This window comes from Heptranchias perlo, chromosome 8 (genome assembly GCF_035084215.1).
Source record: "Heptranchias perlo isolate sHepPer1 chromosome 8, sHepPer1.hap1, whole genome shotgun sequence".
Taxonomy (NCBI): domain Eukaryota; kingdom Metazoa; phylum Chordata; class Chondrichthyes; order Hexanchiformes; family Hexanchidae; genus Heptranchias; species Heptranchias perlo.
The window spans coordinates 30,964,770-30,982,534 of NC_090332.1; the positions used below are offsets into that span (position 1 = coordinate 30,964,770).

The 17,765-nt window shown below is 37.3% G+C and overlaps 1 protein-coding gene across 13 annotated transcripts in view; it reads left to right on the forward strand.

Annotated features, from left to right (window-relative positions):
* The window catches only part of esrrga (estrogen-related receptor gamma a), a 193,358-nt gene that overhangs the window by 98,964 nt on the left and 76,629 nt on the right, over nt 1-17,765 (forward strand). The window contains exon 1 of one of the 13 annotated variants that reach the window (XM_067988903.1): nt 13,478-13,700. The exons of 11 other annotated variants lie outside the window; for them this stretch is intronic. In XM_067988903.1, coding sequence (XP_067845004.1) covers nt 13,645-13,700 — 56 coding nt within the window. In that variant the 5' untranslated portion in view covers nt 13,478-13,644. Of the gene's footprint in view, nt 1-13,477; nt 13,701-17,765 lie in introns of those variants that run through there. One more of the 13 variants, XM_067988888.1, reaches the window with a different exon arrangement.

A 17,765-nucleotide genomic window follows, 5' to 3' on the forward strand; every position in this document is an offset into this window, starting at 1 on the left:
TCTGTGGTCTACAAATAAATGCCTGTTTAACATTGCAAACCTAGTTGCAAAAATAGACTTTGTATCAGAACTACAGTGTGACTCTTCTAATTTGCTGTTAAAACTGCAACTTGATTTTCAGCACATAAATGCCTTTAATTCTGGTCGATTGGAACTGCTTGAGCACTTTTATATCTTTTTTTATTTACTGCACTGTACAATACTCATTGAACTGGAGAAGAACTGGAGAAAAACAACTTATGTTTGCCAAACTAGACTAATATTTTTAATTGCATTACTTGGCATGAAAAATTGAACAAATTGGAGCATCTATCATAACCCATGAAGATTTGTGTTTACACTTCCAAAAGTTGCATTGCAGTCTATATTGTCCTACATTAAGTTATGGGAGGAAGGAGGTCCTGTGACTATGATAAAATCACTTGTGCAGCTTACTCCTGGGAAGGGAAACAATTGGGGCTGTTCTGTTAGGTGAAGTGACCCTCTTAACCCATTTTCATACAAATTCTACATGGGCTAAGTTCTTTTTTAATAGTTTTCTCTGGAAGTGTTGAACTAGAAAAAATGATTCATTATGCAAATGATTAAATGTTGATCAAGTAACTCCGGCTTTGAAATAACAAATTGTTTAGCGTATTTATATTTTAAAATAAACTTTGGATAAAATATTTTGTTAAATCCATTGACCAATTACCTAGAATTAACTGATAAACTCAGAAAAAAAATGAATGGTCCAATTTACTTTAAACCAAAACTTGGGCTGACATGACATAATGCCCTTTTTGATGTGTGACCCATCAGGTTAAACATTAATGAGAAATGAAGGAACATTTGGCCCCTAGTATGTTAAGAGCTCACTGTGCACCTTTTAAACCTGTTTCACCTTTTTGGCCAAGCCCAAATCTCTACTGACAATACAAATATTGGCTGCAGTTTGGGAGGCTTTTGACTATTGACCCAAAGGTTACAGGAAGTGCCAAGATAGTTATAACATCTAGTGCCAAAGAGTGACGGCATTACTACACACTTGAGGTCACTTCCATAAACCAAGGGGAATAGTTTACCAACTACAGCCAACATTTTGCAGCCAATGTGATTTTATTGTGCCCCAGGGATAAATTTATTTTCTGAATGAGAAACATTTTCACTTGCTGTAGACAGGCCCTAGGTAGCAGTTTGCAATATCAGTAGGCAATAGTCTTGTTTTGCAGTTGGATGTCATGGGGTAGAAATTAGTCTGGTTCCCTTTTCGGGCCTGGATTCGGCTCTGCAGATCCAGCATGCCCTGAACAGAGAGGTCTGAGGATTGATAGAAATTGGTCCTCAAGCCTCATCTGCATAATTGGAGTGAGCTGCCGGTGGCGCTACCATGGGATAAACCAATTTCGGGCCCCCTGCCTCGCCAGCAGTAGCTGTCAGGTAAATCCCTTGAGGGGGTTGAAGTGAGCTATGGGCGGGGGGGGGGGGGGGGTGCGGGGGAGAGGCTGCTCCTCCTGGTTTCATAGGTAAGTGAAAAATACATTTTCAAAAATTTACCTTTGGTTGGCAGCCGCGGGGACCGCTGCAGAATCCTGAGAAGGGCAGGCATTAGGCTCATGAGGCGACCAATTTGTCAAAGGGTTCCTTTAATAGGCGTTAGGCCCCTAATTAACATATTCAAGAGGCATTCGGCAGTAGGACCAATGCCTGCGCAGAATGGGCACAGGCCGTTCCACTGCTAAATTAGTATGCTTTGCACCTGTTTTACCCGCAAAAATTTCTACCCCTCCATTGGCCTTATTTAAAGCTTTAGACCTGAGTCATAAACTAACTGTTGTACATCTGCATAGATAGATCATGTGTGCATTCCAATTGTTTTGTGGTTTTTATTGAGGTGAGTCATATCAGTGTTGGGATAATGAAACACATTGTATTTTTCATATGTTTGAACATTCCTAGGGCAAGTAGTAAATGCTGAGTGAATGTCCCTTTACTTTGCTATAAACAATGTGCTTAAACCCCAATCTCTGAAGATTTTCTCTTAGTCGACCAGTGCGAACTTTCCTTTTCACTACCAGTCATGTCTGACGTCTCTCAGTGAAACTGATAATAGTGGCAATTTGTGCTGAATTATGGGCAATTTTAGGCTGTTGACTTGTGGCCACTAGGAAATGGGTTGGAAGTACCCAAATTTCTTTTACTTCGGACTCACGCAGCTCGCTAAAAGAGGAGACTTTATCTCTTCAAATCTAGTTCTCATGCCACTTAATCCCCTCAAATGTACCCGTGCAAGCATATGTGTTGATTAAAATCTAGTGTACAAGTTGCAGCACTACTAAGTGAATTATATAAGTCACATTGATGTATAAATGACTGACTTATACTTAAAGAATTAAGCATATCCTTGAGAGAGATATGTCCATATTAGGTAGGCGTGTGTAATGTGTTATAAAACTTCTCCAGCAGATTTTCAGATGTTCACAATTACAGTTCTGCTGTTATGTGCTGAAAGTTAAAATCTCTACTATGTATCTCCATAGCTAATTTCACTCATAATTTAGATGTTGTTGCTTCAAGAAAGTAAATGCAGTCGAGAAATAGTCAGCTCTATTATTGGTAGTTGCTGCCTTACACAGATTTGTGTTGACAGACAACTGAACATATAATAATAGGTACAAGGCCATCGAAAAAAACATGCAGTAGTAATAGTATGAAGTAAGCAGCCATTTGAAACCATTTAAAATGTCAGTGACTACATTAATGCTACCTAAAAATTGATTTTTATTTTGTACCAGGTGACTTAATGAAACTTTCCTATGTGCTTTCCTTTTTACCGCCTCACTTTTCAACAGTAAAAAGATTGTCATTTAATACATCTAAAAAAGTTGAGAAGGATAATTGATTTCTTCCAAAAATATATATGAGTTGATCCTAGTCGGATACCACTGTTGTATTTCCCTCTGCATTGCTGCCTTCCATCATTGAGCATTGGTTTGTGCCTCACCCTGCACCACGCCCACCTTAACTGACAGCTCATCCTATCTGCTGCTGCATACCCTCACCAACTTCCATCTGACTCTATAACTCTTCTCCTACCTCAAATCAATAATCAACGTCAAATATATCAAATGATCGACTGCTGTTATTACTTTATATAGAATCAGTAGATGCATAATATATATGAAATATTGAATCTAAGTATGTTCTTTGAAAATACTTTTTAAGATTGAATTTATTTTTACATTGGTGGAACAGAGAACAAGATTTAACCAAACAAAAGGTATGTCTACCATGAAATGTGAAATACTTTTCAAAAGATAAGCACACTCTAAATAATAGTCTTAATATATATATTCTGTATAAAAAATTTAAACTATAAATATAAAATGACTTTCAATCCATCTCCCAACTATTGATGTAACTCAGCCACTTTGTGATCAATGATGGCACATTTTTATACATCTCAGCCGCTTCCTTAGCACTAAATCTTTGTTCTGGGCATTTTATTTCTCCTCCTTCCAAAGTCTAATCCTGCTTGTGAGTACTATCTATATGTGCTAGTGTCAGAAGGTGATTTTTTTTCAAAATTCTGATATGACTGCAGTATTTGTATGTAATTTTGAGAGAATGAAGTTAATCAAGTACTAGATATATTTCGCAAAGTGTTTGCATTTGTTGTGACATGTTTGAAAGCGTGAACACTGCGCAAACACTTCAAATGACGTAAAATGAAAAACATATATTTTGGTGGGACAGAGAATGTTGCTCATCAGTTTATTTTTTCACTGTAGAACATTTGAATTATGTAATTTTTTGGAACCTTTAAAGACACTATCACAGAGTGTAGAGCAGAATTCAGTTAAAAGCAATGGGATCCATGTTATTTTGGAATAATCATTAGGCATTCTTAATTACTCTAGTACTTTCTCTATTTACCTTTTTATCCAGTAAATAGAAATTTTATTGGATAGTAAATGTATTGTAATATTGTTTATTCTACGGTATATATATTTTCAATCTGAATTATAAATATATTTTGAGACTGAAAGTGCAACATAGGATGAATAAATCATCATAAAGTGCTTCCATAAATCTGGCAGTTCCAAACTGGCAGGATAAAGCAACCCTTTATTGTGGAAAGATAGTGAAGAGTTATCGTAATTAACCCATTACTGCTACTGCTTTTGGATGTTTCATCCTTAGTGTCTGTTAGCATGTCTGGTCAGTATTTAAACATTACTATAGATGGATTTATAGTAAGTACTGTAACTATTGTATTGCATGAAAATTGCTAATAACATGTAAAGTGGAATATGACATTAAATTAATTTTATAAAACAAACTGAAAATGTAACAGAATAAGACCGGTTCACTGTTAACAATGTAAAAAATAAGTTGTCAAAAAAGAAGGTTGCAGATATGTTGCCAAACAGATGCGAAGGGATTAAAGGATTAACTCCAGGGTCAGGGCTATTCACTTGCTAACATATTCATGGCGCTAACGATAGGGCAGTTCACACCTACTGTCAACCAGAAGCGAGAAAGGGTTTAGTGTGTTTGTGTGTTTTGAGGTTTTAAGTCACAACTAGTGTATACTGACATTTGATGAGACCTTGTTATAGCAAAAAAAATAATTCATTTCAAAATACTGTCTCTAGCAAGTGGTTTGACATTCTGAAATTATGTACTAATCGGATTAAGGCACATAATAGTAGGATGATGATTGGGTTTCAGTTTATTTCTATAATTTCTGAATTTCGAGTTAAAATAGCAGAAAATGTGCACCATCATAGATTTCAGCCTACAGTATTTAACAGTAAAGAGGAGACACTTAATCCCAGTGGATGGCAGTATGCTGCTTTTGTATGAAATCACTGTAACTAAAGCCGTAGATTGATTTGGAACATCTTATCCCATTTGTTATGAGTATATTGCAATTTTCTTTTCAATATATTAAAAGCAATATAGTTTTTGCCCTGTGTCTTTCTCAAGAACAGTGGTGGCCGTTAATTGTCTCCAGTTGGGTGTATTTAAAAATAGAAATGTGAAGTTCCTCATAAAACTGATGAATACCTTAGGACATTTTGAATAATATTTCCCAGAGTGTGGAAGAGAAAATGGCACTTCACGGCTTACTTTTGGTACTTTAGTATCACATTGCAAATACAAATAGAAGAGGAAACATAGAATAGTCTCAATTCTAGTGTCATTTCAGGTTTCATTGATGCTCATCCAGCCAATGATATGGGTCAACAGTGCTACAGATTCACTGATTACATTCTGATACTGCTGTCTCTTAATTTGTAGGGCTGCATAGACCCTTTTTGGAAGGTTGGTACTTACAGTATGAGAGCTCATGATTCTAAAAATTGAATCAATAGTAAATATTTGGTAGCCAAGGTATAATTTTACCAATAAGTGCAGGTGAATTACTATCATGGCAGGGTGGTGAAGCTGCGATTGGCTCGTGGGAAGCACATCTGCTGTAGCTTAGTGGGGGCATGGTGGTAAATTCATATAAAGTGGATCTTTTACGTCTTGTAGCTGTCTGAACTGAACTCCTCACAAGCTGGGTATAACCAGTGTTACGTCTATAACAACAGAGCAACATTATGCACCTACTGTTCATTTAGAACTTGCTGTAAAATATATTTAGTATTTGCCGATGCTGCTTGTTCCATACAACCAGGAAGCTATTTAATATCCCAACTAAAGACTTAGAGATAGTTTTTAAGCAAATCCAATGTTGTTTTCATGTTTTGTGCTAAAAGGAAATGCTTTTAAAAAGAACGCTATGACGGGAAAGGAGAGAGTGAGATGGCAAGCTAATTATTTTTTTTCAACCAAATAGTGAATATTCAAAGTTCATTTATCCTCCCTGGGGAACCTTGTTGCAGCTACAATTAAAGTCAGCATTTTTTTTCACATTGTAAATATGTTAATTATTACATTTACAAAGTAACAGAATTAGTTGTTCGTGTGCTGCTTGACAGAGCAGAGAAATAGTGCCAGTGTTCTTATGAAGACTTTTATACCTTTATCAAATAACTGGAATATCTATTTTTGTAAGCCATATCATCAAATGTAAGATGCAGACCCCTCTACAATTACTGGCTGTGACCAGGAGGACCGTGTTCATCCTGGCTCGCTGGGAGTTCTCCAAGGTAATTGAAATTCTACCTCCATAGAGTTCAGATGAGAAGTGATATGAAGATGTGGGAAAACCTGAGCTGAATTGATTTTTTTTCCCCTTAATGTTTGGACAAAGAAATAACTTAGCTAAGTGTAGCAGAGATGATAAGCGCATTCAGTCATGGTAGATTAAGAGGCCTGCATCAGTTAACACAGACTGTATTTTATTCTCCCTCTATGTGCTGCCATGTTTAGATTGGAGATTAATTGCAATAGAATTACTGTACGTCTGTTTGTTTTTTTAACAATTGCAAATTACATTAAACAGCCAATGTGTTTTCTAATATGATTGTTCTTACCTGATAATTGGGATAGCGCCACATGAGATTTTGATCAGAAATTCATAAACACTTCTTTATGAAGCTCTCATGACTTTATTTTGTGACTATCTAGGGTGACAAATTATTTGAAGAAAGCAGACCTATACACAAAGCACAATGTTCCATTTCTTTCAGCATTATGACTGTTTGTTTATTTTTCAAATATTTGCCCTGTGTTATCTGGCATATGATGAGGAATATAATGAAATGTTATACAGTGGCAGTGTTTCCTGGCTAATTTCTTTATTTGTCCCTCCTGTAGCCTGATATCTGTACTTGGGCAGAAAGTATGAAATTGTTATCTGCTCGTGCAATTAGAGATCAGCCTCTTTCATTCCAATCCTATTTGAAGATTGATTTGATTTTCGTCCAATAACAAAAAAAATAACAGAACACAGGTTGGGTTTTGCACAGATATCTGTAGCTGTGAAGTGTTAATTGCAATTTAGATAAGGATTAGAAGGACCATATCTCAGTAGACCACATTTATTTGCAAGTGTTGTACTGTAATGCATCATGATTTCTCGGGGTTTTGTGTGTATGTGTGTGTGTGTGTTGCTGTATGTCGTCCCTTGTGTAGCTGCTTTCAGATAATAGGGGTCAAACAAGCCCCTTCGCCAGCACCACTCCAGTTAAGGTTTCGGACAGTGGCACTGCAGGCTCCATACAAAACCTCAGATATGCAGATTTTTCAGTTCCACCGGTAACTCCAAGCCTTCTGAATTGGCCTGATTTAGAGGACTCTCTCCTCGCTCCCCCCCGCCCCATTCTGCAGATAACTAAACACCCGTTAGTTTAACGGCAGTGCGTCTTGTTATTAACTGCTTTCTTAAATTCTGCCAGATTCATATTGAGTGACCAATTGGTCAGTGAGCCCACAATATTTGCTGGCCAGGAGGTGCATTCTAATATGGCCACGGAACAATTTGTTATGGGTAAGTTGTTCTGAGACTTCCTTCTACGTGAGGAATGCTATAAATATGCAATTTGTTATCGTGTAGATTATACAGTCGTTACTATGCTGGTCACTTTCAATTATTATTTGACCACCTGGCTATTGCCTCTCTCCCCCCTGGAAAAAGATAACACTTACAAGCAACTGATAAAATCCTGCAAGTTTGATTTTTAATTTGATTACACTGAAGTTTTCAGTAAAAGAAATACATTTTCCACCTTTTGAGAGATAGTCTAAGTTCTCTGGAATGTCTGAAACGATTTTATCTATCAGGCTGAATCTGGTACACGTTCTACTCTGGAAGGAACTTTATCATTTTAAATGCTATCACATCAGTGTTCTGGTTTATATTAATAAAAAACGCTTTGTGCCTGTCTCGTACTGGTGTAACATGGGTCGTGGCACAGTGCAAATATGGGGTTCACCATGACCTGTATTATAGTTAATAGGGGAGATATAAGTGTGGTGATTTCGATGCGCCAGTTGTGTCATCCTTACTCGTGACCCATGTGGCTGAACTTTCAAGGATCCAGAACTGTAGTAGTGTAAATGCTGTAGACTTTGGGTTGGATTTGGGGGGGAGTCCACCAGAATCATTCTGGATGTGATCACAAAGATAGTAACAGACATTGGTGACTTGAGATCACCACTCTGTGTGTTTGCACATTTTATTTGAATTGTGTATTAAATATATGTGCTGTTTATTTTGTTGTTACATGAACATTAAAGCATATATTCAGATAGTGAAGTACAATCCTGGAACTTTTAGTTTGTGTTTTTAATAGTGCTAGTAGTGAAATTAAACCACATGGAAAAGTAGCAAAGGAGGCGACGGGAAACGTAATGCTGACTCGCTGCAAGCTTTAAAAGCTTAATTGTGCCCTATAAACAGTAACTGCCACTTCCACTTCTCATTTTAAACCTATTTCTATAATGTGTCAGAAGTAACGTCTCTTTCAAAAGCCTCAATCGCAGCAGACGTTTTGATCAGGGACACGCAAATAAAATGATCTGTGAAATGTGGCCTGGGAGAGAAGGTGGTGGGGCTCTGCTTGATTCCTAATTAATTGACTTTTTTAATTACCTGCATGCTATGCATTATTTGGAGTGCGTATGGAGTGCAGGATTAAATGTATTGTAGTGGTTAAAGAGCTATGCCTCATGATTAGCTGATATGAAATGGAAAACCACAATTCATTTTGGTCGCTTAAAAAGGCTAAATGATGCATAGATAAAGGTGATGTATTGTGTACTGATATAGTGCATATGTATGCAATGTTAGGAGCACATTGCATTAACCCTGCAAATACTACATGTTCATTTTATATGAAAATACTAAAAATGAGTTAACATGCTATGCAAGGCTGAATTGCTTATAGCAAGTAAATTACTAAACTCCCTTTCTTTTCATGCATTCTGTAGTACTGTCAAGCAGGGACATTAAACAAGCACAGTGTAGAGGGTCAGCTCTAAATTGATCCAGAATAAAGAATGTTGCACATTATTTTTTTCCTTAAACATATGTAGATTATTTTTTCCATCATATTAATATTATCATAGGGTTTAAATGGGGTGAGGATTTTGAATCTATTCCCCTGAATATACCCGTCACTTGATTTAGAGCTGAAGTTGTTAATAGCATCAAAAGCAGACCACCCACAGGCCAAGAAGAGCTATTAACATATCAAAATGGTAGGGTGCCTGAGACCTGCCACCTTTTTTTCCAACGTGACAATTGCATTGCCTGATGCACATGGAGATTATTTTATCAGTTGCTCATATCAATTGGGCAGCAATGTGCCTGGTGAGGGTAAACTCAGTATCTGATGCATGTGGCCTTTCTTTTATTTCCTCCACTTTCTGAAGATAAGTGCATGTTGGCAGAGCCTGTAGTTGCAGACTAAGAACATTGTGGAAATTCATTGTGCTCTCTGCAAGAAAGCATAGAGTCATGAGTGCCCTCTATTGTCAGAAATGGAATAGCAGGATATTTTCACAGCCGGTGTTATAGCCACTCATCGCAGCTTAATAGCAGGACATTCCTGGAATGTGTGCTGCTGGCTGCTCAAAGGAAATAAAATAATACTCAGAAGGTTTTTAGCCAAAATAACTGGCATGAGCTTTTATTGATGAGACATAAAATATTTATCAACATCAAATGAGACTATTACTTCTTGGTGATTATTACATCGATTTATGGTTTATTAGTCACCGGTGTTATAAATACAGAGGATGCAAGGTGTGGATAAAAATTCTAATTACAACACTGGCATTGCAAGTAAGATGGATCTAAACTCAAAATTGCAGGTGATTCAGAAGTCCATCTACAGTATGTTTTGGGTACAGTCTGTAATCAGTAGAAACATTCCTCTAATCCACTGGTTACAAAACACTCGGCAAGCACTTTTCAAAAGCACAATTTTAGATATCAGGTCAATATTGTTTATGTTTTCCCCCTCCCAAAATACTTAAAAGTCCTGGTGAAGATGGCAGCAAGAGACTGTTCAAAATAAAAATTGCCTTTCGTTGCTGAAATGCACATGAAGACAAAATGTAAGGAACAAAATAATACAAATGCAAGATAATACTTAATTCATCACTTTGCAGATTAATGTACCCAGGTGCTTATTAATTGCTTGGGTAATGTTGATCTGTGTAATGTGTGTTTGTGGTCTTAATGTTCTTACATACTTTCAGCACTATATTAATGACAGTCCTAAGATGAAGTGTGTTTGGATTATTTCTAGCATTCACAAGCTGAACAGTTGATATTTTTCTTCTTGATTTTGCGACAGAAAAAATTTGAGCTATTAAAGATTCTTCTGATTGTAAACAGACATTCGTATGGCTTTTATCATCTCACTATCTCTTGGATACCATGGGCTATTCTACAATACTGGATTGAGTTAAAATAGTACTTTTCAGGATTGTGTTGTATAATTTGCTTTTGTGGTTCAAATGAAGCTGTGAACACATAAGAACATGTCTGTGTTTACTTTAACCCGTATAGTACGGCAAGAATGACTGCACCAGAATTAAAAGGCAAAGCAAACCACAGCATTTACATGCATTAGAATAGGATTTTTTTTTAATTGGCTGATTGCTGCATTTATGTAATGCTGTGCTCTATATTAGGTTTTTGAATTTACAGATCATTAGTGCGCACAGCATATGGCAGGAAAAGTTAATATTTCCAAAGGGCATTCAGCACTTTAAGGGTTAACATGCCTGTAGTGGTGTGTTTGCCATTAACGGAGCAACCAATATTAAACTAAATTCATTTAGAAATTAATATCCCACGGACACACATTTTGTGGTCTATTTCCCACAATGAACAAGTGTTCTGCCTGCTTGGGTGTAAGAGTTGTACAGATCTGATACCGCACTAATATTATTTGGAACAATAAAAGTGCGAGGAAATGCCATCACTTTCCTAGCACTAGTTTAAATGTCGTTTATTGCATTTTTGGGGGGTAATTTTGTGTCGATGCTTGCATCAGTGGGACAGAAAGGTATGCAATACAGTGCAATGATTTGTTTTTAAAGTGCGCCGTTTCTATGGCATGTTGCTAAGATTCTTTGTGGTCCCCCCATGAGGTGTGGTATTTTTACATGGTAGACATTGCTGTGGTCACTGGGCTACTTCCATTGTACAATGATGTGTTTGCACTGGCTTTGTGAAGTAATGCATTCTGTATACGAATACACAGCACATTGCTTATGCTTTCCTCAGTGCTTATTGCCAAACATTGGGTTAATATAAAGTTTGTGTTCAGAAAGGATGCAGAATTCTCACACTGACGAGTGCAGAGTGGCTGGGTCTATGCCGAGGCAGATTTTGCAGGTTCTGTTGGTACATGCTGTGGCCAGTTGACACAACCCCACCAAAAAGCAGGATCCGACACAAATAAATGTGAAATGTGTCGGGCTGGTCAATACCATATGATCCAGGCCATTGCACATGATAACATTTCTTCTAAGCAGCACATCACAGTCGAAATAGATTGTAGGTACGTACTGTCAGTACAACATATAACAATATCAAGGGCTGGTCATGTGCAATTGATGGAACTAGGTGCACGGTTGCTCCTCCCGTTAGTAACCAGAAAGGATGAAAAGAAATGTTTTGTCATTATATAGGTGCAACAGATTTTTAAAGGGACGGGTTGGAACTAAAATAAACATCTGGTTTCTATTTAAAATGTTCTCTGTAATGATTTGAAAGTCAAAGGGGCTGAGTGCAGCCATGTGATGTTTTATCTAAAGTACTGTAAGTGCGGTGTGAGGTGAGTGTGTGTTTCTGGACTGTGAAAATCTGGGAAAAGACCAACTTATACTGCCTGTACAAAGCTAGGACCTTCTAATGTGATAATACAGTTTTCAAGTACTATTTGCATGCCATTTCTTTTGTGTGAGTACTGGCAGGTGAAATTCAGTATCATTAAGTCAATGTGTTTGATTTGAACGTTGGATAAGTTGAATTTAAATTAGAAACTATAAGATGAAAAAGTATAAAAACTAGAAAAACGTGCGAAGTGCAGAAGTTTAATTTCCTAATAATTTTTCATTGTGTTAATTATAGGTATTAGACTAGCCAAATTCATGAAGTGTAGGAAAAATTACTGGCGCTTGATCTTTGATTGCATGGTAAATGTACATAGGCAATTTATTTATTAAATCTACGCAAAATGAAACCACATATTGATGAAATCTGCAAATGCAGTTGAGCCTGGGTCTTCAGCTATACAGTAATTAGGCAGAATTCTTCTTTGTTAAATATTCTCAACTTGTATTGAGTGATTACCAAATCTTTAGGAAACACTTGCAAGAAAGCAACTGCCAGCAACACTGCGTCTGTTGAATGGTTAATTTAACATCAGAAGCAATTCTGAGACAGCCTTGCTTTTGGACAGTAAAAAGGGTTTGCATTGGGTTAACGGAATGCAGGGAGACAGCCAGCTGTTCGAGCTCGCATTATTTGAAGGAGACCATGATTGGAGGAGCTGTATTTCAGAACAGTTTCTGCAATGGCTTTGACGCCGGTTAGCCTTTCTACAATTGCTTCAAGCCACATTGTCGTATTGCTCTGTAGCAAGCAATTCATGTCAACACAGTAAAGATATTGGTGTTTGCACAGAGGAAGTATTTCTCATCATACTTCTAGTGGATCCTTAGTTTTCAAGTTGGGTACAAAGGCGTAAAAGTACCCCTATTAAATATTCCCTAATCATGATTCCTGAACGCTCAGCTTTATTCTGAATTTGCAAGAGAGGGAAAAAAGTTGCCACTTTGCAAAATTTAGCAAAAATGTAAGTAATGTAACTGTATCAATATGCAAAACCTACGAACCAATTCAGACTTTTATATTTTTAAAAGGTAAAAATGATGAGAGAGCCCATTAAAAGTAGATTTCAGGTTATGGTGCTGTCTGTATTTAGATTTTAATCTATTTATTTTTGTTTTAAAACATAGAATAGTGCTTGTCTTTAAAATGCTTTGAGCGAAGTTATGCAGATCTGACTTTTGGGAAAGACAGTTTAGTTTTCAAAAGAGTAAAAAAGCCATTGTGTATTTTATATAAAAGGATGCCATAAAGAACTTAATGTAGTGCTTTCAGTAAATATATATCATGAGATTTTCATTCTACAAAACAGAAATTTTATTGAGAATGATGGAGGCAGAGTAATTAATATAAACCTGTAGTAAAATAAATTGTTAGCACAATCTGTCATTTTTTACAGTAATTCCTGCAAAGAAGCAAATGAACATTGTCCCTTTAAGCTTTTTAGTGCAGTGTTTTAAGACTAATAGAAAATAGTGCTTTAAATGCTGTACTGTATAAGGTTGTGGAATCTTGTCTCTCTCCTCCCAGTTTAGTGACTTCCCGCCTACTGTACCTGCATTGCTTCCCTCAGCCAGTGTAGGAATTGTCCTGTCTGCAGTGCTTAGCTCTGAGTGGCTGCAATCCCACCAATGCGATGACTGGTGAGGTCGGGGATTGCATATGTAAAGACCTGCTTCATATTAATAAGCTACAATCGGGACTTTAAGACCTTGATTAGGAGAGTGCGAGCCTGGTCCCAGCTGGCTTTGCCTATAGGCTGTCACCAGAGAACATTTGTGTTAATTGCGCCACTCTGTCAGGGAACTTTGATTTATTGCCAGGAGTGTGGGCTCGAATAATGGTGCTGAGCGCACATGGATTTGGTAGAACTTTGTCTCCCTGAATCTTTTTCTCTCCACTACGACGAAGAGTAGGTACCCTTTTTTTTCCATTCTGGGCTTTTTGGTTTGCAGGGCTATAGGGGATTTGTTGTATATGTGTATGTCCCTGTGTGTCTGTGCTGCCTGCCTGCATGTTTTGTGCCAGGATTACGTCCTACTCTTCTGTGCAACGGATGTTCTCTGAATTATCTCCAGATTCCCAGAAGCAGTCTACTGTTACTGCATATTGTGCTGCTATTTGTAATTTAGCCAAAGATGTGAGAGAGCCAAAGGAATGGGCAAGGTCCCTGCTGTCAAATGCTGTCTATATTTTGTGTGTATACATATATATATATATATACACACACATGTATAGATATATATATATATAACATTATTAACATTTAATTTTAAGGGGATGTGAGGATACTTTTTTAAAAAAATGCTTTGTTGATTTTTTCCTCTAAAAGCTAATTTGTACGATTGGTTTGTATAATCTGCTTAATGTAGTTGCATCCAAATGAAATTTGTACACATGGCTTTTGTTTCTGAATCTAAGGGGAGATTTTTAATTGTGGCAGCTTGCAGCAAACAAGGAGAGGAGGAAAAAAAACTGTACCTTGATCTCTGTTAGCTGACAACTTGTCTCAAGTTCTCTCACTTTTCATTGTATCATTCATCTCTTTAAATGATCGCCTCTGTTCAAGTCAGCAACAGGCTCGGGGTATAGGAAGAACATCACAAACCTGTATCAAAATACCTTCACATCTCGAAATGCCTCGAATGGAGTTTTCTCCTGCTGTTCAGCTGGTTTTGCATATTTGCACTGAGCTCTAAATATTGCAAGAGATCAGATGTTCCATTTGAAAGATGCAGGATGTACACTGTGACAACCTTGCATTTACAGGGAAGACGGCTATTTTGTGTGTTCATTTGAATGTATTTTGCTGCACTCTTTTGTTGTCAGAGCCTCCTGTGCTACAGTAATTAACCTGCAGTAAAAATAAAACCCTTGCGACGTCTGATTTCATTCTCACCCAAAGCTTTTTTTTTGAACATGTATATTCCCTGGCTTTGTGTTGACCAAACCTTACAGAGCTGCAGAAGCCTACCTATAATATTTTAATTGGAGAGACTGAGAAAAAAAACAATATATTTTTGATCTGCTCAGAGTGTGTGCCTGTGCCACTGTGGTTAAGCTCTCCAGAGGAAATAGGCGATTATACTGAAGCAGTTTGTGCAGTATTATCTCTTTTACATTCACTCGCCTTGTATTAAATTGTCATTGTCCTAAACCGAGAAAGAAATGAATTGCAGCTTTCAATACTGCCTGACAGTGAAATATTTACCCCCTGTGTCCCCAATCATACTTCACGTGTGTTTGATAGTGTGGCTTTGACATGAACAATCTCGCTGGCTTGATGCTCAGTTATTGCATCTTCCTTTGCTCTTCCCTCCCTGGACTTTAAGCGACAAAAAAGTTGCACATCAGATTCCTAACCTTACTTTCTCTCCCCGCCACGTTTCCATCGAAATGCACGTTCAGCCATTATGAAATGTCACCTCAAATGTAAGCGAAGTGTAAATTGATATAAGGCGCATTAAAGGGCGGTGCAGCGCGGCAGATTTAGCTCTTGCTTGACAAAACGGCCTTTCCTTAAATGACCGCTCAAGCTGTCATGGCGCGAGCCGGGCGCGCTTGTTCGTTGCGGCGGCCGCTTTACTGTACCCATAAGGAGCTATGTAATTGGCTTCAGATTGTATTAGTCAGTAGAGCCTTACAGATCAGCACTGTCAAGTTTTAACATTAGTATGAATGACACCTGTCCAATCAATCATGTGGCCATAGCTCCACAGATGGAATAGGTCTTGCCTGCTTCAACATGCTGCTGAATCACAGCACATACTTGGCTTAATTTGTATTATTGTTCTTTCTAGAAATCAAGAGGGAAAGGTTCATTCCACACTTAAGGGCAGTGCTCAGACATAAAGTGCGCGTATTGCGGGGGGGGGGGAAGATAGCTGGCGTAATGGCAAGTGCTATAATTGGCTTTACTGTGTTAAACTAATCCCAGCAGGTTACACAGATAAGAAATTTCAGAACAAGTATATGTCCAGCTTTACTTGAGGCCTATGCTACTGTTGTCCAGTTGTCCAGTCTGCAAATTCTCAAGCAGATAACTCAAGGGCTGACTTTATACCTTACTGCTGCTAAAGATTCACCCTTCTAACTTGTCTTTTCTTAGGCCAATCTGCCTGTTCATGTATTATTCTTTGTCTAAGTTGTACATTACCTTGATGTATATATTTTTTAAAAATACTTTTGCACAAGATATTAAAACACAAACATTAGAAATTCTGAAAATAGCATTAACTCAGTATATTTTTTATGCTCATTTAAATAATTTAAGTAAAACATATATTTTAACATTTAACTGGGCAAAAGCTCCAGCTTTTATTTAATTGTGGCTGTTTGTAATACATTTTTTTTATCATGATGGTACCTCAGATAACACAGAAAGTACAAAATGTTTTAACTGTAGTAATTGTCCTGTTCAGCTACTCGATAAAATGATGAGAGCTTTGAAATGTTGATATGTTTTGACTAGGTACGAGCAATCGTTTCTGGAGGCAGCTTGTTACCCAGTGTGAATAAAATGCCAAGTTTTACATCAGTGAAACTCAATGATTCATACTTCGGATTTCAATTCAAACAGCAGTAAGCCACGCTGTGGCATCTCAGTGTTTGAATTTTTTTTTCTCCTTGCGACAGTGTTGGATAATTCAACCGAGGAGACACACGTAAAATGACTACCTTTTCCCAAAGTCGATTTAGTGCAGCTATTTCATTTTCATCCGGTCTGCTTTAGGCAAGCATGCAATTCAGAGGGTTATTTTTTCAATTTGTTACAGTAAGAATATTAAAGAATCCATTTTTAAGCACCAAGATTTTATTTTTATATACCCAAAAAAGTTTAAAAGCTATTTCAAATAGTTAAAGGCTATTTTATTCTTTAAAGATTTTTTTTAAAAAGGGGTTTACATGCAAAAGCTTATAAGTTAGAGTAATTCAATAATGCTTCAGCTGGCTGCTGCTGCTGAACTCCAGGATAGTCCCCGTGGATTTCGTAATTAATATATGGACCTTTTTGTCAGGTTTTTTTTTAATTCCTCAGCTCATGCTTGGGTAGGAAGCCAGGTTTTAATTTTATTTTGGACAGTATAATCTTCAATATTAGCCACATTAGACCTTTAGACAGTTATATTTTGTTAGCATATTTTGAAGGAACAGTAACCACTGCAGTAGTCCTTATTCTTTTTAATCTGCATCATAAATTGCAATTTAGTTCCCTGTATGTGCCTCAAATTTGTCTTGACAGAATGATACTGGTGTTCAGTAGCATGTCACCAAACCCATTGTGCAAAGCACTGATAAAGGCAGACTCTAGTTAGCTCTGACAGAGTGCGGGAATGTAGCCATTCTGTGCCAATGGCGGTAACTTTCATCCTTGTGGAAAGCAGCAGGTCATACCCTTATTATTTTTTAATTTTATTTCCCCATTTTTTTTTCCTTCCAGATTGAGCACAGTGAGTTTGGTTAGGTCAGGTTGTTTGTGTGCACGATATAGGTTACTCCCTTAAACAAAACAGTTTGGTCGAAATCTAGTCAGCAGCAGGTGTGCACAATGCAAAAAACAGGCTTGCACCAGAACGATGTGGACATCCCAAACAGACCAAACCAAAGCGAGAAGCGTTCTTCCGCTGTGTTCGGTTTGTTTCCTAAACAAAGAGCAGTGTGCCATAGGAAGGACTCTGCTCCACCATTTTAAAAAAATTGTCCAAGAATTATTTTTTATTACCAATTTTTATTCAAATCTTTCAAGCTTTCCACAAAAGAAAAATCATATTATCAAAATAATACTCATGTGAATCTGATATGGGTTTGCTGGTATGCTTTTTTTAAAGTATGCTGGTTCAAGCTCTTATTTTATTTGGATTGCAAACATACTTGCAGTTTGGCCTTGATGTGACGTAGTTTCAGATGGATGTCAACGTGAAAGGTACATTATAACTCCAGATTCAATCTGACTCCAAAATCCACCAAAGCCAAGTGT